The sequence below is a fragment of the Lontra canadensis genome, unplaced genomic scaffold (assembly GCF_010015895.1).
Source record: "Lontra canadensis isolate GAN:19392208 unplaced genomic scaffold, GSC_riverotter_1.0 scaffold40, whole genome shotgun sequence".
NCBI classification, from domain to species: domain Eukaryota; kingdom Metazoa; phylum Chordata; class Mammalia; order Carnivora; family Mustelidae; genus Lontra; species Lontra canadensis.
The window spans coordinates 10,551,300-10,578,488 of NW_022631034.1; the positions used below are offsets into that span (position 1 = coordinate 10,551,300).

The 27,189-nt window shown below is 34.2% G+C and overlaps 1 protein-coding gene across 1 annotated transcript in view; it reads right to left on the reverse strand.

Moving 5' to 3' along the window:
* PIGK (phosphatidylinositol glycan anchor biosynthesis class K) overlaps positions 1-27,189 on the reverse strand; it is a 128,920-nt gene that overhangs the window by 36,555 nt on the left and 65,176 nt on the right. Inside the window, exon 10 of the mRNA XM_032870135.1 lies at positions 9,894-9,978. Within this exon, the coding sequence (XP_032726026.1) occupies positions 9,894-9,978 (85 nt within the window). The remainder of the gene's footprint in view (positions 1-9,893; positions 9,979-27,189) is intronic.

Sequence of the window (27,189 nt, forward strand, 5' to 3'; positions counted from 1 at the left end):
TTTAAGTGTTATGACACTGATTCTTGTTGTTTTTTTGTTTTGTTTTTGTTTTTTAAATTGTGGCCATTTTTTTCTTTTGTCTCTCCCTTTCTGGAAGTTTTCAGAGTATCCTTCTTACTTTTTATTGTTTTAAAATTTCAAAATGATGTTCCTTGGTATGAGGTCTATTTGTTTCATAGTACTCAGTAAGCCACTGAGTTCTGGATTATTGATTATTTCTTAAATATATCCTCCCCTCCATTTTTTCTGTCCCCTTTTTCTAGTACTTGTATTAGTCAGATGTTGGACTTCACTAGTTATTGCCTCGAACTGTAAAAGGTGTAAAATTTTACCTTGCTCTAGGGTAAGAGGTTAGCCTGGAATGTTTTATGGATACAGGCAGAAGACATGAGACTCCTGGGTCAGAGACAAGGGACTTTATTAGTCAAGGCAGCATGAGCTTCTTCATGTTTGTGCCAGTTCTCTTTGCTTCCCAAGTCCCATGGGGACAACGCAGGGGCAGGCCTAGGCAGATGCTATCTGTGCACGTAATAAATTTATGTAACAGAATAGGAAATCCCCAGATCAAAAAATCCTAAGCTTTTTTATAAGATGATGCAACAAATCTATAATTTTTACCCTAGAGGGAAATACTATCTTTATCATACTGCAGAGCAAACAAATCTGACCTTTGCTCCTGAGAGTCACTAACTCTTTTCCCAAGTATGTTCACTATACAAACACCTTTGACAAGAGAATACGGAACAAAAGCCTATCAGTGTCTCTGCTCACAAGATGAAAAGAAATGTGAGACTCATATAGAACTATCTACCAAGAGCTATTCCTCCAATTTTCTTACACTTTTTCTCCAATTTCCCTTTTGCCTTTTTCTTACCTTTTGAGAGGTTTCCTCAATTTTGCCCTCAAAACTTTCTAGTGAAATTATTTTTACTCTCATAGTTTTAACTTCCAAGAGCTCTTCCTCATTTTCTGAGTAAGCATCCTGTTTTATAAATAAAACAGCTTTTCATTTCCTTCTAAGGTGGTGATAGTGTTATTAAATTTTCTTCTGTCCCATTTGCTTATTTTGATCTTTGCCTTTCAAAATAAGGACATTCTTCAACAATGTGCTGATTCTTAGTTGTATATTCAAAGTTAGAATGAAAAGATAAAACATCAGTCTTGCATTAGCAGCACTTATCAACCACTGGGCCTACCAGTGAGATAAACCAGTGGGACTTGGGTATTAAACTGGGGTCCTACAAATGTTCAAATGTAAATTATTTTTCTACTAGACTAATATATTCAGGAAGGAATTCTCCAACCTTCTACCTGATAGCATATAAGCCTAGATGTTAGTGTTCTGAGAACTAAATAGGAAGAGGTCATTGGGAGTTCCTTTTTGCACCCAATCTGGTGCCTGCCTTTCCAGGGTTCTACAGTACAAACTGGCTTGCTTTTATAGATCTCCCCCATGATGGAAGTTAGGGCTCAGCTTTTTCACTCTGCTAAGTTGGTTATCATTTATTCAACTACATTTCTTCTTACAATTTTTACTGCCTCTCATCTGCTCTTCTCTCCTTTAACATTTTGTCTTTTGGAGTTTATATATTTTTTATGACTTTACTGTCACTTTCGTAGAGTTTTTCAGGAAGGAGAATAAACATGTATATTCAACTGGCCATGTTATATAAACATAGCTCATAAACATATTTACAAATGTTCGTACAAATTACTATGTTGTCCTTGATTTGTGCCAATGTACACTCCTCTACAGTAGTGTGATTGCTTTGTCATTACTGAGTATTACTACTATACACGTCTTTGCTAACCTAAGAGATTTTTTAAAGTAGTACTTATGGTTGAAATGAACAATTCTTAGATTATTAATGAATATTAACATGTTTTCATCAGTTTACTAGCCATTTTTATTTCAACTTCGAGGTATATCTGTATAAGTTCTTTGCTCCTTTCCTATTGGAGTGTTAGGTTTTTTTCATTATCATTTTGTAAAAGTGATATTTAAAGATGTTAATTCTCTGAGGAAAGTATTTTTCCACCTTGATATCTGCCTTTTCATTTTAATGTACATTACTTTTACAGTTTAGAAAGTCAAATACGTCAATTTTCCTTCATAGTTTTTCCATGCCTAGAAAGTCCTTATCTACAAATATTTACCAATATGCTTTCTCATTAATTTGATATTTTCCATTTTTGATTTATAATCCAATTAGAATTTACTTTTTCCATGTGTTATAAAGAATCTAGTCCTCCCCCCAAAATGCTTAATCAATTGTCCTAGCATTATTTATTAAATAGTTCTTCAATTTCCCATTGATCTGTGATATGACTTTCATCATTTGTACAACCCACACACATACTGAGGTTTCTAGGATAGCAAGATGATCTATGAATTCTGCACATAAGACTTACTTACATTTTTGTATTAGTGTCATTTTGTATACCTAAACAGCACAGACCTAGATATTTTATTCATTCATTCATTCATTCATTCATTCATTCATTCATTTAGTGCAAGGGACAGGTCAGAGGGAAAGAGAGAACATCAAGAGGCTCCAGACCCAGCATGGAGCACAACACAGGGCTCGATCTCATGACCCTGAGCTTACGACCTGAGCTGAAATCAAGAGTCGGACGCTTAACCAACAGAGCCACCCAGGCACCTCCAGGCCTAGATATTTTAATATCTGCCAGGGCTAATTAAAATTGATTCTTTAGACAAAGCTTTAAAAAATAAAATACATGCCTAACTAGATGAGACATTTTAAAAAAGTGTTATAAATACACATATTCATTCATTACTGACCTTTTCATTTTTCAGTACATTTCTAAAAAATTTCACGTCAAAGAAAGCTTAAGTAACATCTGTATTTGAGACTATTCTAATATACATTCCTAACTATAAACAAATTTCTCCTATGAAAAAGATTTGTGTCTGTTTTTTAAATCTCTACTTGTCATTATTTTATCATTCAATAAACTCCACATGATGCTAATCAACTTATGTTTACAAATTAAAGTGAAATGAAACGAACCTACTTTTAATTCTTAAAGAAAATGTTCTGGGGCACCTGGGTGGCTCAGTGGGTTAAGGCATCTGCCTTTGGCTCAGGTCATGATCTCAGGGTCCTGGGATGGAGCCCTGCATTGGGCCCTCTGCTCAGTGGGGAGCCTGCTTCCCCCTCTCTCTCTGCCTACTTGTGATCTCTGTCTGTGAAATAAATAAATAAAATCTTAAAAAAAAAGAAAATGTTCTGACATCTCTGGATGCAACTCTTTTTACAAAGAAAAAATACCAACTTTCCATAAAAGTACCATAGTAGAGTCACATATTTCAAACCTTAATCTTAAATTTAAGCCATGTTTAAAAGTGGCTTAATTTTAAAATTAAAATCTGTGATATAAATATAAAATCATTTATATGGAAAAATAATCCACTTCCTTCTGTATTTGTCTCAGGAACATAGTTCCATACCAGCTTTCCTAGTAAGCAGATTAAGAGAAAAAAAATCACCTTTATTTCTTTTAAGATTTTACTTATTTATTTGAAAGAGACTGAGAAAAACAGAGTAAAAAAAAAGAGAGAGAGAGAGAGAGAAGCAGGGCGGAGAGGAAAAGGGAGAGGGAGAAACAGGGAGCAGGCAGCCCAATTCAGGACTCTGTCCCAGGACCCTGAGATCATGACCTGAGCCAAAAACAGATGCTTAACCGACTGAGCCACCGAGGCGCCCCAAATAATCACTTTTTTAAAGAGAAATTATCAATATAAGCATGCAAGGTTAGCCAAACTACTTTCTTTGTATGATTTTTCTATTTCTTCATAGTATTTTAAGTCCTAACAAACTTCATAAATCCTTAAAAAGATTAGCTGTAATTTCCTATATAGTAATGTCCCTTATATCAGTAAATGAAAGTTATACTTTTCTAAGATTTGTACTTTTTAAATTTCATAATAGGGCACTAGATTGCCTAAATTGTTAATATAACAAATCCTACAATTTGCATATGTACTCAAAAATGCTTAAGTAATACTACCATTGTTGGCTATGAAAGGAACCTGAAAATCATAAATAGGTTTGTCAACAAGCTCTTAGTGACCTTTGGAGACCCCTTAACTCTCTTAGCTTCTTAGCTTGTCAAAGATCCTGAAGTTCAACAATCAATAGTTACCATACTTGTCCAGTGTCTACTATGTATCAGACGCTGCACTTAAATGCACTTCCCAGTGAAAATACTAGAAAAATTCACAAACATTTGGGAAGTATTTATATAACTTTAGCTTACAGGACTCAAAGAGAAAGAAATATGGGGGAAAGGGGCAAGAAAGAAAAGTGAGAAAGTCAGCAAGAAGGATAAAAAAGAGTTGGAATGACACCAAATAAGGAGCTGGTCTTTGCCATTGTCAATCTTGATTTCGTCCTGTAACGTTGCTAGAGCCCTGCAACCATGTGCAGAGGTGGTATATTCAGTATTAACAGATGTACTGTGCACACCAGCCATCTCTGTGAGTTCCAGAAGAGACTGACGCCAATCCCAAACAACATTATGTAACAGTTGGTACACTCTGAATCTCCCAATGTTGTGAAGCCGTATCAACTACCCCCTTATTACCTAAACTGTGATTCCATCATCGCAGGAAGGATTGGAAGAGGGAGAAAATCAAGGGTGTTGAGTGCCTAGATTAAACTTTCTATCATTCGTCAAGAGGAAAGAAAGGAAAAAGGTTAGTTGATAAGAAAGTCTAGTTGATAAGAAAGTCATCCCCATTTATAAGAAAATATGAAAATATATATATTTGCTCTACCAAATTGTGGCTGTACGGCTGTATCAACTATGCTAAGGAACATTCACATTGTTTCCAATATGCTGTGGCCACAAGTAAGGCTGCTATAAATATTACTGTACTGAGATTCTTGTATATTTGTACTTTAATTCATATACTAGCAGTACAGGCTAGATTCTCATGAGTGGAACCATTAGGTTGAAGGGTGTACTGAATATATTAAATGTGAAGCAATGTTACGAGATGACTTTCTAAAAAGAAAGAAATTATTCAGATACCTAGCAACAAGACATACATGTACCTTTTTCCTAGCATCTCTGCCAGAAATGGATGATTTTAATTTTTAAAATATCTTTGAGATACAATTCAGATACTATAAAATTCATCCCTTTAAAGTGTACAATTCAATAGTGTTAGTATATTCACAGAGCTATGCAATGATCACCAGTAAGTTTAGTACATCTTTATAACTTCATGAAAAGAAACCCCGTACTCATTCAGAAGTCAATCCCCATTTCTCCACCTTCTTCCAGCGCAAGGCAACCACTAATCTACTTTCTCTTTGAATAGTTTGCCTATTCTTGATATTTTGTATAAATGGAACCATACAATATGTGTGGTCTTCTGGGACTGGCTTCATTTACTTTACATACCATTTTCAAGGTTCATCCACATTGTAGCACGTATCAGTACTTCATTTCCTTTTATCATTGAATAATATTCCTCTGTATGGGTACACTGTGTTTTATTTATCCATTTATCAGTTGAACATTTGGGTTGTTTCCAATTATTGGCCATTATGAATAATGTTGCTATGATCATTCATGTACAAGTTCTTAAGTGGACGTGTGTTTTTATATACCTACGTGGAATCAGTAGGTCATATGGTAACTCTATGTTTAAACCCTTTAAGGAACTGCCAAACTGTCTTCCAAAGTGTAATTTTAATTTTTGCCAGTTTGAAGGGCATAAAATAGTTTCACCATTATAATGTGCACTTCCTTATAATGTGCACTCCCTTACTGAGTTTGAGACTCTTTTCTTTCATTCATTGGTAATTTAAGTTTGTTTTTCTTTAGCTGCTTTTCATTTCTTTGGTCTTTTTTTTTTTCTGAGTTACTTTTTTTGCTCCTTATAAATTTCCAAGAGATCTGTGTATATTTTAGATATTAACTAATTAGCTATTGTCTTCTTTGTAAATATTTTGTCTTGATTTAAATTAAACATTAGTGTTTTAATGTTGTGGTATCTTTTGTATAAAATATTCTAATTTTTGGAAGTGAACATATCTTCTGGGTTTTTGTGTTTATTAAAAAGTTCTATCTTGGGGCGCCTGGGTGGCTCAGTGGGTTAAATCCTCTGCTTTCGGCTCAGGTCATGATCCCAGGGTCCTGGGATCGAGTCCCACATCGGGCTTTCTGCTCAGCAGGGAGCCTGCTTCCTCCTCTCTCTCTCTGCCTGCCTCTCTGCCTGCTTGTGATCTCTGTCTGTCAAATAAATAAATAAAATCTTTAAAAAAAAAAAAAAGTTCTATCTTACTTCCAGATTATAAATGCAGCTACCGAAATTTTCTCCTAAAATTTTTATTTATTTTACTTTGTCTTTACAGAAAATCTGTATCATACACAGAATGAAATAGAAACTTAACCATTTTTCTACTGAAATGATGTATCACCTTATTCATATATTAAGTGATCAAATATAATGAATTTTTTCTCTGGATTCTCTATTCTTGTGTTTTTCAAGCCTAGGTCAGTACTACTTGTTGCTTTTAAAATCAATTTAGTAGGCTTTATTTGGCATTTTAAAAAATATAAAATAAAGGAAAAAACAGTACATATCATATATAACAAGGGTAAGTGTTTCATGAAAAAATTTTTTTAAGATTTCATTTATTTATTTATTTATTTATTTATTATTCTCACATGTGGTGAGACGGCCTGAGGGAGGGAGTGAGGGAAAGAATTTCAAGTAGACTCCAAGCAGAGTACAGAACCCAACACGGGGTGATCTCTTGACCTTGAGATCATGACCTGAGCCAAACCAAAAGTTGGACGCTCAACTGACTGAGCCACCCAGGCACCCCTTGATTTCTGTTTTTTAACACAAACATATAAACACATAGATCAAGGGTCATAATGCATGTAAAATGTATTTCTTATTGTGAATTATAAGAAATAAAATCTGAAATCCACTCTTCCATTATATTCCATTAATCCATTTGTCCATTCTTTTGTGCCAATAGACAAATATGTCTGTTCCTTTGCTCCTATGTATCTAATTCTAGTGGCTGTGTTCTGATGCATGGTAAAGCAGGTGCATCTCCCTTTTTAGCTACTACTGGATATTTCTTCTTCCATGTGAACTACGTGGTCAATTTTTCCTACCATTAACAAGATTTTTTTGCTTCTACTCTAATTAGAATTCCTGATTTGGAAGAAATCATACTTTTATGATAGTAAGTTCCCTGCAGCCCATCAAGTATTTGGTATGTCTATTTATGAGACATGGTATATTTCTGTAATTCTTGTTACATAGGTCCTATGGTTTACTTGTTAAATTTACTCCTAAGTATTTCATAGTTCTTGTCATTGTTGTGAAAGAAAAAATTTCCCATTTCCATCTGTGTGCTTATTGCAAATACAGAGAAGCTTTCAGTTTTATTTATCTTATATCTAGCTATCTTACCAGATTCTTCTATTAATTCTATTGTTTATAACTTGAGTCTCTCCTGTTACCTAATCGTATTGCGGGGACCCCTAAAAATGGCAAATAGTTTGGCAGTATGAAATGGCAACATGAGAATCTTGCTTAGCTCCTGACTGTAAAATGCTATTTAAGTAACATATACAAGAAATTACTGAGACCCATTCTTCTTTCTTCCATTTCTCAAGTTATTCCTCATGTTACAGTCCCTGCTTCTCCTCTCCTGTAGCTTCTCAACTGTGCTACTAGTGAGAGGGTCTGGTTTCTGATGTCTGGGTAGTAGGGAAAAGAGTTGCTGCTGACTCTCAGTGTACCACTAAAAATACATATCCATACATTCAGGTATATGCATATGTGGCCCAAGGTAAGATGCTGAAAGGAATAGCAAGAAATCAAGAATGTCCAGAAAGACAATCAAACAAGAGATGAAAGACATATGAATAAATAATGTTATTTCAAAGAGAAATGATACATGCTCCAAAGTCAGCATGAATCAAAAGTAGAGGAAAATAGTTACTTACAGTATAGAAAGGGCAACAGGTAGAAATTACATATATATGACAATTACGCTATAATTTGGATATAGTATAGATTAAAAAGTTTTTGAGGGATTGGCTGAACTTAATTAGCACATGTACTACTATTTTCTTAGAGGAAAAGACTGCTTTCAAATGATTCACTTAAAAGTGAACTTCTAACAACATAACTCCTGTATTTCTTAGAGACCACTTGGACAGATGATAATAACATTCCCCAAGTTGTAGTACTGTCAGTAAAAAGAAATAACAAGAAGAATAAATAAGAGCCTGGTTTACAATTCCCTTTCCTGATTACCCCTCGAAAAGAGAATTAATTTTATTCAATAAAAATAAAAGGAAATAAATCCTTATTCTGAAAATTTCTTAAAAATAAAAATTTTATAATTTCACATAATATATAATTTTCATTATAATGTTATAATTCACTGTTAAAGTTAATGTGACTTCTTATATTGCCAAAAATATCATACTATAAATTTTTACCAGGTTCAAAAATTTTCATCTTTGAATTCACACAGTGTATAATAGCAAAATGCAGCAGTTAAATAAAGTATAGTTTACTGGTTCATTCATGCTATAAAAATATGACTGACATTTCATCTGGTCAACCATCCTAAAGGTTAATTCTTGTTTCCTGTTGCAGATTTTATTCCAGGTGAACTGCTCTGGGCAGATTCTATTTACCTATTCCGAACAAACCACAAACTGTTTCATTGCTCACTCTTACTGTTAAGAACATATTGACTTGCTGCCTGCTCTGCTGTTTAATTCATTTATGCTGAGAGTCAGGCATGAAGACAGAATTTTAAATGTGACATTTGCAGGCTGTTAGGTCATTTAAGCTCTGACAACACTAGGGAATTCCTGACATATAAATTGGACCTGATTATCAAACACAGATAGGCTTCCCAAAGCAGCAAATTTCTGGTCATATTTTTTTGTTATTTCTCATAGAATTTAATATTAAATTTCAATGTCAATAAAAAGATCTATATAGCCAACATTTTAAAGTAAAAACCTGTTTCTCAAACCAGAACTTCTTCTAACCAAATCCGCTAAATGAAAATCTTTTTCATTGACAAAGACATTGGAAAGAGTCATGATAATAATTAACAGTCACCTAAAATTCTGACATATTCTGATATTTAAGGGCTTTTAATATTTTCTATAATCTATAGATTCGGAAAAATCTGATAGTTCTAAAGGCCATGACTCTTGTCAATAGAGCATTTAAAATTCTCAGATTCTGGCCAGGGCAGAGCCAGACTTTATATGCTTATATATACATATAATTTATAAAAAATCTTAGTTTAGACTTAGTTTAAATATCTACCACATTGCCTTCTCTAAAATTAAAAGTTATGCAGAACGGATGATAGAGTCATTATAACTGGAAATGAAAAAAAAAATCTGCCCACATGACATTTAGAATTACACTTTACAAGAGTTGATAATGGGGTAGGGTGAAGGAAGTAAGGAAAGATTGTTTTCTTATTTTAGCTACTCAAAAAAATTACACGAACTGACAATTTTTCAGCTTTTTTTCCTTGTCACTAACAAGTGGTACAGTGGTTCAAATGAAAGTTTTCTGAAATTAAGTCTTGTTGTTAAGTAAAGAACAAAAGATAATTCTGATCTTACCCTGTATTTTATATAAGTAAGAATTCCATGATGCACAGCAAGTAGCCTTTTAATACTGTGCTTTCAGACTTCCAACTGTGATAGGTGGAGTCTAAAAAGGCATGGATGGCCTGGAATGCCTTTCAGCTATACCACATTGATTTTCAAAAACCTAACAAAGGCAATTACTTTTCAAAGATCAAAACTCTTGTTTCTTTCAAAAGAATAAAATGGGGGAAGCAAACCTGGTGTATTATCTGAGCTACAGGAAGTTGTTCAGCATATTTCAGTGGTTCCATTAGTTCCTCATTCATCCAGTCCTTCTCATATCTGAAAAAAAAAAGAATTTAAAAACACGCGGCTCAGGTAAATAGTATTTTTAAATATGGCAAATATTTAAATATGACAGATATGAAAACTATTAAAAATTCTATATTTAATGTTTCTGAAATAATCAGTATTTATCAAAATCTATGAAAAACCACCTATTGATAATTTTTAAATGACATATCTCTAAGTACATTCAGAATGCCTCTAATTAACTATGGAGTAAGATTAGCTAATATCATCTAATATTCTCAGATCCTGTCTTTTACTCTGGGCCTTAAAATATTTAAGAATTCCCTGTTTATAGGGTGTACTTTTTAATACAGTATTTAAAGGTCTTCAAAACCTGGCTCCAACCACATTCAACCTCCATCTCTAGCAACTCCTTCTCTAGGTACCAGTCTATTGTTTCAGCCACATCCAACCACCAGCTGCCTGCCAGTGGGCCTTGCAGCTCCTTGTCTCTCTGATGCTCCCCATTCTGTTTCCTGTTGGGACCAACCACCAATTCCTTCTTTATTTACTCCTCTTTCAAACATAATGATTTAAACCTGTCTAGATAAATTTTTCACCTCCCTGAAGACAGAAATCATGTCTTATTCTTTCTTGTATAACCAATGTTTACTATATAATACTCAATAAATGTTTGCTGAATGAATATATGAAAATGAAGACAACAATAACTATCTGAGAGATGTTATATGAAAAATATTTTCTTTAATATCTACATTTACAATGAGATGCAGCATTGACATAATACAGAAAATACAGTACACAGTAAGTACACAGAGTACACAGTACACAGTAAGTGTACACAGTACACAGTAAGAATAAAATCTCCCCAAATGAAGAGAATTAGAAAAAAATGTTTTTAAAAAATTATTGACCCTTTTTTGAAATAGGAAATAACCATTAGATTTTAAAACAATACACCTAAACATATTTAAGCCTCTTTTTCCCATCTTTTTCTGTAAATTACACAGGAACTTATTGATTTAAAAGTCAAATTTTAAAAATAGAAGCCTAAATTTGTCTTGAAAACTAACCAAACAAGACTGGCCTAAGTCTCTAGGGCTGCAGTTAAGGAATGGGATGATGAGAAATGTGGAAACTCTCCAGAAAAAAGGCAGATAAACAAGGATGGGGGCACCTGGGTGGCTCAGTGGGTTAAAGCCTCTGCCTTCAGCTAAGGTCATGATCCCAGGGTCCTGGGATCAAGCCCCACATCGGGCTCTCTGCTCAAACAGGGAGTCTGCTTCCCCCTCTCTCTCTGCCTGCCTCTGTGCCTACTTTGATCTCTGTCAAATAAATAAATAAAATCTTTAAAAAAGGACAAAATCTTGCCAATGATTTAAGAGCTTAAAGAACCTCTTAACTAGGCAAAAGCCTGTGTATGCCTTACAGAGTTAGTATAAAAATAATTAATTTGGGGGAATTTTGAAGACTCACTCATGATGAAAAAAAAAATGGTCTTAAAATATTGGTTTATAGGGACAGAAAGCAGAATGGTGGTTGCCAGAGGAAAAGGTGGGGAGAACAGAGGATTACTGTTTAAAGGGTAGTTTCAGTATTAAAAGATGAAAAAAGCTCTGGAATAGACAGTGATGATGGTTCATAATAATTGAACTGGATATTAAAAATGGTTAAAATGGTAAATTTTATGTTACATATACGTTATGGGTTGAACTGTGTCCCCTCCACAAATCATGTTGAGAGAGTACCTCAGAATATGAGTTAGAATAGGGTCTGTAAAGAGATAATTAATTAAGGTTAAGTGGGGTCACTGGCATAGGCCTTAATCCCATGTGATAATGTCCTTGTAAGAAGAGAAGATCGGGGCACAGAGGAAGACTGAGATTAAAATGAAGACACTGAGGGAAGACATGGCCATCAATAAGTCAAGGAGAAAGGCCTTAGAAGAAACCAATACTGTTAACCCCTTGATCTTGGCCTTCTAGCCTCTAGAACTGTGAAAAAGTAAATTTCTGTTGTTTAAGCCACCCAGTTTGTAGTACTCCATTATGTCATTCCTAGCAGACTAATATATTGCATTTTACCATGGTTAAAAATAAAATAAAATGTCTATTACCAAAAAAACCCATTATTTAAAAAGGTACAATTTCACAATGTACATTTAGGAAATCCATCTACCTTTTTAGGTATATAAAACACATACCAAGCAACAAAAGAAAAAACCGATATATTGAATATCATCAAAATTTAAAACTTCTGGGTGTCTGTGTGGCTCAGTCAATTGGGTGTCCAATTGAAGATTCTCTTTATCCAACTACACTTCCCCCCTCTCACACCTACTCTCTTTCCCTGAAATTAATAGATAAATCTTTAAAAAAATGTTTAGAACTTCTGTGCTTCAAAAGACACTATCGAGAAAATGAAAAAGCAACCTATAGAATGGAAGAAAATTTTTTGCAAATCATGTATCTGCAAAAGGATTTGTATCAAGGGTATATAACAACTATCACAATTCAATCATTTAAAAAAATTATTCAACAAAAAATTGTTCCTTCATCATCAAAGAGCTACCCAAGTGGAACTGGCACATATTTGTGTTTGTTTCTATTTTACTGTGTGTCTGTGGAGGGGAAGAACACAATGACTCCTCAATACAGTTCAGTGCCACTGACTTGAGTCCTGTTAGGGTACCAGCCATTTCAATAAACATCTGTTGAAATAAATGAATAAAGATTAAATCACTGCAGTAATTCTAAGAGTATAAAGAAATATGAAAAAGACACTTTTTCCTTGTTTATTCCAAAAACGTAAAGTAACAACGCATAAGATGGAGTACATTTAATTCGCAAAATGTTTCTCAACAACTATAAAAGATACAAAAATATTGGGAATCTAGCAATTTCTTTTGAGGGACTTCTTTTTTTTTTTTTTTTTTTTTAAGTAAGCTCCCTGCCCATTGTGGAGCCAGATGTGGGGATTGATCTCATGACCCTGAGATCAAGACCTGAGTTTAATTCTTAACTGACTAAGACACCTAAGGTGCCCCTTGAATGACGTTTTAAAAATGCCAAATGGTTAGCATGAAAAATTCCAGACACACTGCTATATTTTCTTTTTGTTGTTTTATTTGTTTTCTGAAACATATTAAAGTAAGTTGCAGATACCATGACAGTTACATCTAAACACATTAGCATGCCTCAACCAAGGGTAGGTTTGAAAATTTTCTTAATAACTACAGGACATTTTTAAAAAGCCACTCTAAGTATAATTCACAAGTAATCTTCGTATCACTTACCACTATGGACTTAGGGTTTTTTTGCTTATGTAGTGTTTTCATAATAAATTACAATTATTTCTCATTTTGAATTTTTTTTTAATTTTATTTTTTATAAACATATATTTTTTTCCCCAGGGGTACAGGTCTGTGAATCACCAGGTTTACACACTTCACAGCACTCACCATAGCACATACCCTCCCCAATGTCCATAACCCCACCCCCCCTCTCCCAATCCCCCTCCCCCCCAGCAACCCTCAGTTTGTTTTGTGAGATTAAGAGTCACTTATGGTTTATCTCCCTCCCAATCCCATCTTGCTTCATTTACTCTTCTCCTACCCCCTTAACCCCCATGTTGCATCTCCTCTCCCTCATATCAGGGAGATCATATGATAGTTGTCTTTCTCCGATTGACTTATTTCGCTAAGCATGATACCCTCTAGTTCCATCCACGTCGTCGCAAATGGCAAGATTTCATTTCTTTTGATGGCTGAATTATCAAAGCCATCTATGAAAAACCCACCGCAAATATCATTCTCAATGGAGAAAAACTGAAAGCTTTTCCGCTAAGGTCAGGAATATGGCAGGGATGTCCGTTACCAACACTGTTATTCAACATAGTACTAGAAGTCCTAGCCTCAGCAATCAGACAACAAAAAGAAATTAAAGGCATCCAAATCGTCAAAGAAGAAGTCAAACTATCACTCTTCGCAGATGATATGATACTATATGTGGAAAACCCAAAAGACTCCACTCCAAAACTGCTAGAACTGGTACAGGAATTCAGTAAAGTGTCAGGATATAAAATCAATGCACAGAAATCAGTTGCATTTCTCTACACCAACAACAAGACAGAAGAAAGAGAAATTAAGGAGTCAATCCCATTTACAATTGCACCCAAAACTATGAGATACCTAGGAATAAACCTAACCAAAGAGACTAAGAATCTATACACAGAAAACTATAAAGTACTCATGAAAGAAATTGAGGAAGACACAAAGAAATGGAAAAATGTTCCAAGCTCCTGGATTGGAAGAATAAATATTGTGAAAATGTCTATGCTACCTAAAGCAATCTACACATTTAATGCAACTCCTATCAAAGTACCATCCATTTTTTTCAAAGAAATGGAACAAATAATCCTAAAATTTATATGGAACCAGAAAAGACCGCAAATAGCCAAAGGAATATTGAAAAAGAAAGCCAAAGTTGGTGGCATCATAATTCCGGACTTCAAGCTCTACTACAAAGCTGTCATCATCAAGACAGTATGGTACTGGCACAAAAATAGACACATAGATCAATGGAACAGAATAGAGAGCCCAGAAATAGACCCTCAACTCTATGGTCAACTAATCTTCGACAAAGCAGGAAAGAATGTCCAATGGAAAAAAGACAGCCTCTTCAATAAATGGTGTTGGGAAAATTGGACAGCCACATGCAGAAAAATGAAACTGGATCATTTCCTTACACCACACACGAAAATAGACTCAAAATGGATGAAGGACCTCAATGTGAGAAAGGAATCCATCAAAATCCTTGAGGAGAACACAGGCAGCAACCTCTTCGACCTCAGCCGCAGCAACATCTTCCTAGGAACATCGCCAAAGGCAAGGGAAGCAAGGGCAAAAATGAACTATTGGGATTTTATCAAGATCATTTTGAATTTCTTAAAAATGCCTATCATTTTCTTACTTTATATGTGCTAGAAGTGTGGTATCAAAGCTGATTTTCTTTCAATTTTAATTATTTTCAATTTTAATGTATTTTAAATTTTAAACTTATTTTCACATTTCAGCTTGGAGGCCTGCGTGCCCTTTTAACCTTTTAACTTCTAATACTCAGACATAGGATATAGCTAAGTCAGTTGTTCTAGATCAATTCTCCCAGGCACACAGGACCCTTTTCAAACTGGAGACACGAAATCCCCTTTTATATCAGAAAAGTTTATTATTTTAAATGTTATGTCTGTTCATTTTCCATTTGTTTTTCTAGTTTCAGTTCTTCAACTAAATATATTGAATTTTCTCTATCATTCTCTCTTTGATCCTTGCAGCTCTCTTATTTCAGTTTCATTTTCTTGACTCTTTCATTTCTCTTCTTTACGTCTCTTACTGAACTTTTGGTAATATCTATCTTCCCTTGGGTACCTTGTAATTTAGTTTTCATTTCTGAAATGATTTTTGTCTTTTTCTGTCGATTTCCTTCCAGAGTTCAATCAGCTCCTGTTTCATACATCTGTTGTTTGTCCATTTCAATTGTGAGTTTTGGAACTCCAATTCATAGTGTCCTTTCATAATGCAATTGCTTGTTTAATATAGGTTATGCATGTTTGAGTGTTGTGTTTCAAGTTTCTCACTTTATGGCTTTTCTTTTCTGTTGTTATTTTTCCTTTCATACTCTCTCTCTCCTTAACCCCCTGTATGTGTGTGTGTGTGTGTGTTTATGTGTGTGTATGTTTAGAAGGTGTTATTTAAATTTTGTTTTCTTATAGCAATTTTGTGCAGATCCTGCCTTCTTTTTCTGTTGAAGATTATTTGTATTGTTTTTCTCCAGAATCAGCAATAGCAAGTTACCTTGTGATAAGAAGAGAGATCAGGTGGCTTATTAGGTTTCTCAGTTCAAGAGCACCCTCCTCTGTGGCTACAGTGAAGTGTAGATTATTTTTAAAATGGTACTTTTGTGGTGGTTGTGGTGGTAGGAATAATTTGTCTTTTTAAAAACTTTATCTTATTTCCAGGACGCCTGGGTGGCTCAGTGGGTTAAGCCTCTGCCTTCGGCTCAGGTCATGATCTCAGGGTCCTGGGACTGAGCCCTGCATCCCTGCATTGGGCTCTCTGCTCAGCAGGGAGCCTGCCCCCCCAACCTCTCCCCTCTCCTGCCTCTCTGCCTACTTGTGGTCTCTGTCTGTCAAATAAATAAATAAATAAATCTTTAAAAAAACTATCTTATTTCCTTTGGACCCTTATCTTCAGCTACTTCTTTCTTTCTTTTACCACCAAGCCTCCAAAGGAACCCCCATTCCCACCCCTTGTAAGATATCTTCCATTCTCTCAGAATTAGTGCTTTCCTCAAATTGTCACCTAAGGTCAGCCACACTTTCTAAGCCCCATCTCCCAAATCCAGAGGCCAGGCCTCTGATCAAGTAGTTCATGCTTACAGTAATTCAGAAAGGGAGAAAACTACAAATGTTAATTTCAATGTATATGTGGCTGCCATCCTAAGGAAACTGGGAATTTTTCTCTTGCAATCTGGTAAGGTTCTCTTTCTTAAAGCCATCCTAGAATTCCTTTTATTTAATATTTTGAGTACCTCCTAATAGGATATAATTTTTCTATTATCTTTTCCCAAGATCTTTCACTAAGATCTATCTAAATAACTTCTATGTGGAAAATCTGTGCATTCCTTTTTTACTTGACTTTTTTTAATTGTTTTTGTAGAAAACCACAGTAAGTGGAATTTGTTTATACTATAAAAGGGTTTTGGATCCAATACAGTGATGCTACCATCTCAAACCGAATATTATCCAAGTTCTCTGCATAAATAAATAAAATACTCCTGGCAAAATTCTGACACCTATTTATTAAGTTGGTCTTTACAACCCCTCATCTCTTGTGTTCTTTAATTCTGTCACTGTGCCCTCAAAAATCTTTCTGTGCTATCCAAGCACTCCTGAAATACAATGTAAAATTACTTACTGTGTCCATACATCTTTGATTCAGAAACAGGCAAGATTTTTATTCTTTATTGCTATATTGAGATTAGATTATTTGTATATAACATGACAAAGCTTATTGTGAGCAGAACACCAAGGCACCTTTTCAAACATAGGAAATACGCCCGACAAAAAAGAAGAAAGCAGAGACGCTGTGTTGTGCCAAGTACAAACTAAAAATTTAGAAGATTAATAAATAATTCAAGACACATCATCTACAGTAATTCAAAATCACTAAGAAGAAATTCTCAAAACATATCAAAAACAGGAAGCTAGCCAAAGTTTGTGTAGTCTCTTGAACATGGTAACTCGAAGTCATTACTTGAAACTAGAAGTATATAAAGAAAAAAAAATCAACTTCTTAATACAATCCTGTTTTTCAAAAAAAGATGGAAAAATTTCCACTCCAAAACCGTATTTTAAAAAATGCCCAAGCATTTATACAATTGACAACATATATTGTTGTACAAATACACTTGACAAACCTTGGCCCTACGACATTCCTAAAAGTTTAAAGAAGTGAGAAAAGAAACTCAAATGTACTGGTTAATAGAGACAAACCCAAAATGCTATTACAACTCCAGAAAGTTCCCAAGAGTCACTGAAGATTATTTTTGTGAATACTGGTTATACCATGAGATAACAATCTAATGTATCATCTTCCTTGAAATGAGATTCCCCTCCCAAACTTGCAGCATCATCATTCTTGTAATTTTCAAACTAAAAACTTGTGTAAGAAGATAATAAAACATAACCTTGACTATTACTTACTTTGAAGAAGCACAAGGAAGACGAAGAGCCGGGGGAAAGATACATAATTTGAGGTACAAAAAACAGAGAGTTAACTCCCAAGAGAACTAAGCTCCCTTAACTTATGGTCCAACTGTTGAAATGCATCTTAGTTTCTCTCAGCTTGCAGTATGGTATAAAAATGCACACACCAGTTAAAAAAGAATATCTCCTGAGCAACTCCGTCAAGCAGTTTTAACAAAATCCCTGAAAACCAAGCTCTAGTTTTCACTGAGGGACTTCAGGAGTAACCTCTTGTCTAGTAGAAGCTGCAGGCAGGCTTTACAAAAGTTCACAAAAACAGCTAACTTGTATACACATAAGCAATTACCTTTGTAGAGTCAAAGTAATTATAAAATAGCAGCGTGAGGGTGGTCAGAGGGAGCCTGTCAAAATTAGTGAGCGCTTACCCTGCAGTAGGCACTCCATTAGGTACATATAACTACAGATTTATGTGTATTATTCTAGCCATTTTATTTTGCTATTACATACATATCTGTGATGCATGAAAAGTATGTAGAATATCTACAGTTTCATTAATAAATTATATTCTATCTCAAACTGTGCCACTTGCTTTTTACATTTAATATTGTTTTTGAAATCCAAGCATGTCAATGTGATTATCAACCTAGTTTTTTCCTGTTAATAAGTATATGGCATAATATGAAAATGCTCCATTTTACTTAGATATTCTAATATTAATGGACATTTGCTTTCAATTATATATTATTAGAAATAATGTTGCAATAAATATCCTTCCAGGCTTTGTCTACATGTACAAGAGATGTTCTACAACACATGAAAACTACAGTCCATGGGCCAAATTTGGGATGTCACCTGTTTCTGTATGTCCTATAACCTAAGAACGGTTTGTACATATTTTAATGGTTGAAAAATAAATTAAAAAAGAAAACGATTTCAGGACAAATGAAACATATAAAATTCGGTCATTAGCATCTATAGTTATTTGAACCAGACATTCATCTGTTACTATATTATCTGTGACTGCTTTTGCACTATAACAGCAGAGCATTTGCAACCGAGACTGTATGACCTAGAAAGGTTAAGATATTTAATATCTGGTCCTTTACAGGAAAAGTTTGCCAGTGCCTGGAGTAATAATTTATAAGATAGATTTGTTAGGTCATAACTACACACATTTTAAATTTTGCTAGAAACAACCAGATTGCTATCCAAAGGGACTGGATCAATTTATGCTGGCCCCAGAAATGTGTACATTTCCATTTCCCTCCATCATTACCTCTGAATTTTCTACAATAGTATCTCATTGTTTTAATTTATACTTACTTTTTAAAAACATATCTAAATGGTCGCTGAAAAAGAGTCTTTCCTCTTTTCCAAATATATTTCTTTAGGTCATTTTTCTATTGGCTTGTCTTTTTTTTTTTTTTAAATCATTGTGCAGATTTATTTCTATAATTTGGACAGAATTCTTTGACATACATGTTGCAAATAATTTCACTCACTTTCTCTTAACTTTGTTTACTTTTTTTTTTACTGTATATATTTTAATTTTGTTGCAATAGACTTTATCAATCTTTTTAAATTTGCTATGCTTTGGGTAGCATGACATCTTTCCCTACTCCTATTTCTCTACTCTGACTAAGTTTAATAATTATGAAATGGTAGATTCTCTTAGATTTTCTATTATATGTTCTGTTAACAAAACAGGGAAATTTTGTCTCTTCCTGATACTTATATCTCCTAACTTTTCCCTTGTCCCCTTGTCTTCTTTGCATTAGTTAGGACTTCCTGTACAGCGATGAATTGATGAAATTATAGCATGCATCCTTATCTTGTCTGAATTGCACGGAGATGCTTCTAAAGATTCAGTCTTGGGCCACCTAGGTAGCTCAGCTGGTTAAGCATTTGCCTTCTGCTCAGGTCATGGTCCCAGAGTCCTGGGACTGAGCATAGTGTTAGGCTCCCTGCTCAGCAGGGAGTCTCCTTCTCCCTCTCACTCACTCTCTCTCTCAAAATAAAATAAAATCTTTTTAAAAATAATAAATAAATAAAGACTAATCTTAAGTATAATATTTGTTGTTGGCTTTAGATACATGGCCGTTATAAAGTCAAGGCAGCTCCCTTTTATTTCTAAGCCATGTTGCCTTTTTTTAATCATTATTGATTGATTAATTTCAGTCCAATGTTTTCTCTGAATCTACTGAAACAATTACAAAATAATTCTCATTTAGTGTAATGATAATCCTAAGCCATCACTGCAATTTTAAGAACTTCTATTTGGTCAGGAAGTATTTTTATTTATAATGTACTGGATTTGAATTTTATTAAAGATTTATACATTTGTGATCATAGGTGAGACTGGCTCTATACTTTTTTCATACTCTTCTTATCTAGTTTTGGTTTTAAAATTAACTAGTTCCACTGAATGAGTTAGGTAGCATGCTTGATTTTTTTTTATTCTGTTCATAAATGTCAACTCAACATGTGTTTGGTAGATGTCAGAAGGAAAAACCACTTAAGCCTATTGTTTGTTGGCAGTTTGTTGGGAGAGGGTATATATGTTTTACAATTGGGCGGAAAAAAAGAGCAAGTTTGTTTTTTTTTTTTGTTTTTTTATTTGGAGGGTTAACTCATTTCTTTTACTGACTTTTTTCCTAAATCCCCTCTAAATATTACTTTAGCCACATTCCAAATGACTTTTGTGCCCTTCTATTGAAAACTTCTCATTTTGGGGTTTTGTTTTCAATTTAGTATGACCACCTATTCTTTCAAATAAGGTATTTGATCTAATTATATTTAATTTCTTAACTGATATAGCTGGATTTATAACTACTATTTTCTATTTCCCTTCTATTTGATGTTCTTTTCCTTCCTTTCTTCTTTTGAATTAACCAAATATCTTATTAGTCCTTTTTTTCCTCTTTTAACATGGTAATGATACATATATTTATCATTTTAGCAGTTACCTTGTACATAAGAACACCTAACTTTGACTTGTTAGTCTAATCAAACTGTTTACATTTACCATTTCTCCAGTAAGAATACTATTTTACACTTCCACTTATCTGTTTTTGCATTATTGTTATATATTTTAATTCTACAAATATTTTTTAACTCAACAAAATCTTTTTATTTTGTCTCATCAATATGTGATTATTATAAATGATACACTTACCTATTCTATTTCTCTTCACTCCTTACTGAGTTTCTGTGTTTCCCTTTAAAATCATTTCATTTCTTGCTGAAGAACTCCATTTATTTTTATTTTAGTTCAGGTGCACTGGCAACAAATCCTGTTTTATCTGTCTGAAAGCATCTTATTTCACCTTCATTTTTGGAAGATATTTTTGTTGTGTATGGAATTATAGATTAGAAGTTTTCTTCCTTTTAGCACCTTAAACATGTTATTCTATTGTTTTTGGTTTCCACTGTTTGTGTCAGTATCAATGGTAACATGTCTTTTCGTCTCTGGTGGACTTCAAAGATTTTTCTCTATGATTTTTCAGTATTCTACGATGTGCCAAGTTGTGGTTCATCTAGCTTAGGGTTAGCAGAGTTAGCTGAATGTGTTTTGATGTATTTCATTAGTTTTGCTCATTATCTCTAACTATTAAATCTTGTCTGTTTTCAATCTGTCCTCTAGTTTAAGACACTATACATAATATATTATACTGAATCTACTGCTTCTGACTATCTTTTCTGTTTGCTTCTTTCTCTGCTTCAGTTTGGATATTTTCTGTTGAATTGTCTTCAGGCACACTAATCCTATTTTCTGATGCATCCAATTTGACATTAAGCCATTCATTGAGTTCTTTAGTTCAGATACTACCTTTTCCACATCTAGAATATTCACTGCATTATTTTAGATATATTCATATTCTCTGGTGTTTCCCTAACTTTTCATCTGTTTTCAAGAATTTTTCCCTTTTTTCTTGAACATATTAAAAACATGGTTTATTTAATATGAACTTACAAGATTCTTATCTACTAACTCCAAGTTCTGGATCACTTCTTGGTCCACTTCTATATCATGTTTTATTTTTGTTTTACTCTTGGTAAATGGTTATAATATACTGTCTTATATGTACCCAGTAATTTCTGATTGATTTTACATATGAAATTGTATATTAATAAAAATTTAAAAACCTATTGACAATGCTATTTCCCATCTGTAAAGATCCACACTTTCCTCTGCTAGGCAGCTGGAGAGTGAGGGTCTGATCACTTCCATTCAACCAGAGAGATGGAACTGAATTATGACTGCCTTACAATTTTACTAAGACTCATTTACCTTTAATTTGCCCCCATTCTTATGATAAGGACCTTCAAGGTTCAAACTGAAGCCTGGCAGGTCTTTGTCACCTCAGTACAGATGGATTGCAGAAAATGCCACTATGATTTTCAAAGGTTTCTCGTTTAGATTTTTGTCCTGTTGTCCTGTGTAGCTTCAGAATTAGGCACACTAGGCCCATCAAACTGCCAAAAGTTGTACTGGTCACTGTCCCCATTAGCGACCCTTATCAGAGACCAAACCCAGCCAGATTCCTCCAGTGTAGAGGTGAACAACCTTTTTTCTGTAAAGGGCCAGAGAGTATTTTAGGCTTTTGGGCCATACAATCTCTGTCACAACTACCCAACTTTGCCATTTAAAGCATGAAAGCAGCTATAGACAATATCAAAACGAATGAACAAATATGGCTATTTTCTGATAAAACTTTATTTACAAAAATAGGCAGCAGGCCAGATAAGGCAAATGGGCTGTAGTTTGCCAATTTCTGTTCTTGCTGCATCTAGAATCAGTAAGTATACCCAAAAGGAAAAGTAACTATAAATTGTGTGTAAAGGCACCGTCCCCATAACTGTCAACCCTCAGCTGGTATGTTATTAGGGAATTCTCACGCTGAAGACCTTTATTTCCTCCGAATTACAAGACTAGTAAATTCAGCCCTGGTTTCCAGAGGTTTCCTGCTGAGCAACAGCTTTCCTTCAGTTTCAGAATTTGGCAAATATTTTGAAAGGGAAACTGGTCATGTGACTGAGGCAAGTATCTTGAAAGGGAAACTGGTTTTGTGACTGAACGACAACTGTGTTACTCTAGCCTCACACAATCACCAAAAATTCCGCTGATTTCTCTGTCTACAAGCAATGACCCAACTTCCTGGACCAACTCAGATTCTCAACTTTTGACCTATTCACAAAATCAGTAACTTAACCCAGTGGAAAGTAGCTACAGATTTTCAGGTCACCTCTGAGAAGTTTTCCCAAATCTGGATTTTTAGCTTCTTGGTCCTCATTGCTTCTGTACTTCTCTGATGTCTTTAAAAATGTTATTTGGGGGGCGCCTGGGTGGCTCAGTTGTTAAGCATCTGCCTTTGGCTCAGGTCACGATCCTACCGTGCATCCTGGGATCAGGCCTCACATCAGGCTCCCTGGTTGGCGGGAAGCCTGCTTCTCCTTCTCCTGCTTCTGCTGCTTGTATTCCCTCTCTCACTACCTCTCTTTGTCAAATTAATAAATAAAATCTTTTAAAAAAATGTTATTTTTTCTATCTTTTCTAGTTGTTCTCGGTGGGATCACATAAGGCTGTTGCAAATTACTTCATCCTATCCAGAATCAGAAACTGTATCCTACTACTTTTGATGTTTAGTGTTTTCATTATTACTCATTTCTAAGAGTTTTTAAAATTTCCATTGACATTTTATTTATTCTAAAAACTACTCGAAATGTGTTTTAGAACTTCCACAGATATAGATTTTAAACAATTCTTTTTTTGCTATTGATTGTAACAATGATGTGGTGATCAGAAAGAAAAAAGTTCCATAAGATTCTAACTCTTTATAGTTTTTAATACATGCTTGTTTGACCAACTATGGGTCAATTTTTTTTTTTTAAGATTTTATTTATTTATTTGACAGAGACACAGTGAGAGAGGGAACACACGCAGGGTGGAGTGGAAGAGGGAGAAGCAGGCTTCCAACCAAGCAGGGAGCCCAATGTGGGGCTCCATCCCAGAAACCTGGGATCAAGACCAGAACCAAAGGCAGACACTTAACGACTGAGCCACCCAGGCGCCCCCATGGGTCAATTTTTTTAAATATTACATTTGGGCTTGAGAAGAATGTTTACTCTCTAACTGTTGAATCTACCAGTTCAAGCTTATTAATCATGTTGTTCATATTCTAATTTAAAAACATTTGGGGAAATTTTTTTAATCAATTTCTGAAAAAAGGTTTCTGATAATGTGATACTGAAAATCTTTTACAATGGTGAATTTATCAAACTCTTAAGTATGTAATTTAAAAAATATTATAGTTCTGTTATTAGGTATTGCAGTTAACATGTTCTCCCTAATGAGTTAAACTTTTAACCATTAGTTACGCTCCTTATGCTTGCAAATGCCTTTTCCTTAAGTCTATTTTTCTGATATTTACATAAATGTAAGGTTTTTTTGTTAGCAGTTGCCCAGTAATTCTTTTATTTTTAGATATTTAATGTCATTATGTTTTCTGCCTGTAGTTAGAATTCTTTTTATCCTAATATTATGATCTGTTTTTAACTAAAACTCATTTATGTAAATGTATTCTTATGAGCAACATAACTGTAATTATTTGTTTTCTTACTTTGTAATTTCTATTTTTCCAGTCTTTTCTTGTTTCACCTTCCACTCCTTTGCAGCCTCATTGGTTTTTTTTAATTCCATTTCTTCTTCTGTACTCTATCTTATTTCCTCTACTTCTATTAACTTAGTGGTCATTCTTAAAGTAAAATGCATACATACCTTACTATCTAAAGCTATTAAAACTTACTACTCTTCTCCCCTTTGAAAAAAACCTCAGAATACTTTAAAACCCATCCCTTTCTCCTCTCCTTCTTATGTATTATTATTATTAAATACATTAATGCTTTATCTTATTTATCCAATTATCATCATTATTGTCATCATAATGATAAAACATACTCAATTTTTGTTAAATTTCCTACCATTTTTACTAATCAATAAGCTCCGCATTCTTCCTTCCACTCAGACTTTTTCAGCTCCTTGGCCTTCTTCAAGAAGCACATCTGCTTTAGATATTGTTTAAGTGTATTGATTAAAAATACTCTCAGTTTCTGTATGTTTGAAAATGTTCTTATTCTTTGTTCATTCTTCAACCATAGTTTAGCTGGGAAATCAATTTTAAGCTGAGTTATTTTCTTGAGCCTAACTACCCACAAACAGACCAACTGCTTTTTGTCCTTACTCTCACAGAAAGCCATTCTAATTCAAAACTCTAGATTTCTTTATCAGGAATTAACATTTAGGGGAGCCTCACCTTCCACATTTACTTACCCCTTGGATTTTAGCTTCTTATACGTACTCCTCAACAGATTGTCCTATCACTGAGGAAAGTGGAGCTGCCTACTGGGAGCCACTATTCAGCAATGGGCTTTTATATACTTTCTGCCTCAGAGATAAAAGGGCTGGCAGCAAGATAAAGCATGGTTCCTTTAAAGGCAAGCATGGATTAAGGTGTACCTGGACACATCACTGGTTGGCTTTAGGAGAAGGATTCAACTCACTGATACTTTTTAGAGTAAGTCTAAGTAGGCCTAGAAAAAAAGGGAGAAAAGAATCTAAGCTTGTTGCCAAATTCCTAGGGAAGCTGCATTTTTGGAACACCAACTGCTACTACCTAGAAACAGCATATACAAAACTGAACCTGTGCAGCATCTCCACTGAATAAGGAAATACCACCAGTTCTAGTTCAGTCTGGAAAAAGCCAGAAATGCCATCCATCAAACTGTGTTGTTTCCATGCAACTACTTTCTTTGTAGTCTTGTAGCTTTCCTATGTATTTAAAAGTGTGTTTTTTGTAGTTTTGTAGGTTTTTTGTAATTTACTGAGCATCTCAGTATTTTATAACATCAGAGTTTTTTCAGAAAAATGCAGTCAGCAACAATTCTGAAACTGAAGTCAATTGATTGTTCTTTATTATTAACTTCAAACCACCTCTCTAACTCATTTATATTCATTTCTTATTCTGAGGAAAGTGAAATGTATCTAATTCTGAATATTACAGGGTATTCTTTTATTGAGAAATGTTTCCTTCTGATGAAATTTCAAACTCTGAATGCCAAAGGCCATTAAAGTCAAGTTGTGTTTTTACATCTAAGGCAAAAATGGGATTTCTCATATTCAAAGCCAACTATGGCACCTTTCATGTACTCTTTATTACTAGAAGTTACCTAACTTCTGGATATTCAAGGTTTTATTATGCCTAATTTTCAACAAATTAGAAAGAAAAAAAAAACTACCCATAACACTGAAGTCATACAAGATATATTTTAATCCTTTTCTATGACTGAGAAGACATATTACAGTGTTTTAGTATACGAAAAAGAAATCACTATGAAAAATTTTTAAAGCATAAATTAGAGCTCTCCCAATTATTTGATACAAATTTAAATGTCCACGTCATGTTTATGCAAAGCAATTAAAACAGTCAACAACTCCTTGTATTGGAAGCAACAGAAACTGAGGGAGTATTTCTAGGCCACAGATTGCTAATACTCCTAATTGGCTCACCATAAAGCTCATCAGTACCTATCTTAGTACCTTATAGCAAAAGTGCAAAAGACTATCCTACAGCATGCAGTCCTTAAGTCACCTAACAGAAAGGTAAAATACTATGTTCTTACCCCAACTCTCAACATACACACACTTAATATTCATATATTTGGTATAAGAATAAATATTTAGAGGCGCCTGGGTGGCTCAGTGGGTTAAAGCCTCTGCCTTCGGCTCAGGTCATAATCCCAGGGTCCTGGAATCGAGCCCTGCATGGGCTCTCTGCTCAGAAGGGAGCCTGCTTCCTCCTCTCTCTCTGTCTGCTTCTCTGACTACTTGTGATCTCTGTCACATAAATAAATAAAATCTTAAAAAAAAAAGAATAAACATTTAAAAAAATTAGATATACTAATTTTAATACAACTCAGCTTAAACTGTTTACCAAGTATCTGAATCTCTATTATTCATACCCATTAAACTAGGTCCACTACTACTCAGTGTGAAGTAGTAATTCTCAGCCAGCATCCACACTTAGGATCATGTGACAAATTCACATATTCTGAGATCATATCCTTTGAACTCTTCTATTTCATTAATTTTCATTTGTTTTTCACTTTTGAGAAATCATACTAGAAAACATCAATTAACATTAGAAGCTGATCCCAATAGAAGAAGAACAAAGAAAGACTCTTGATATCGAAGTTAAAATGGGGTTGATCAATCTCACTGAAAAAAAATTCTATAACAATATGTGTGCTTTCTTTGGCATAAGTGCTTTCAGAATAATATGTGACAATTACATAGACAAAGAAAGGACAAAGTCCAGACTATCACTGAGTATGACAAGAAGTTTATATACCTGAATCTCAAACAAAAATGGAGAAATAACAGAACTAGTCAATGTTAGATAGATTAATGTTGTCTGCAGC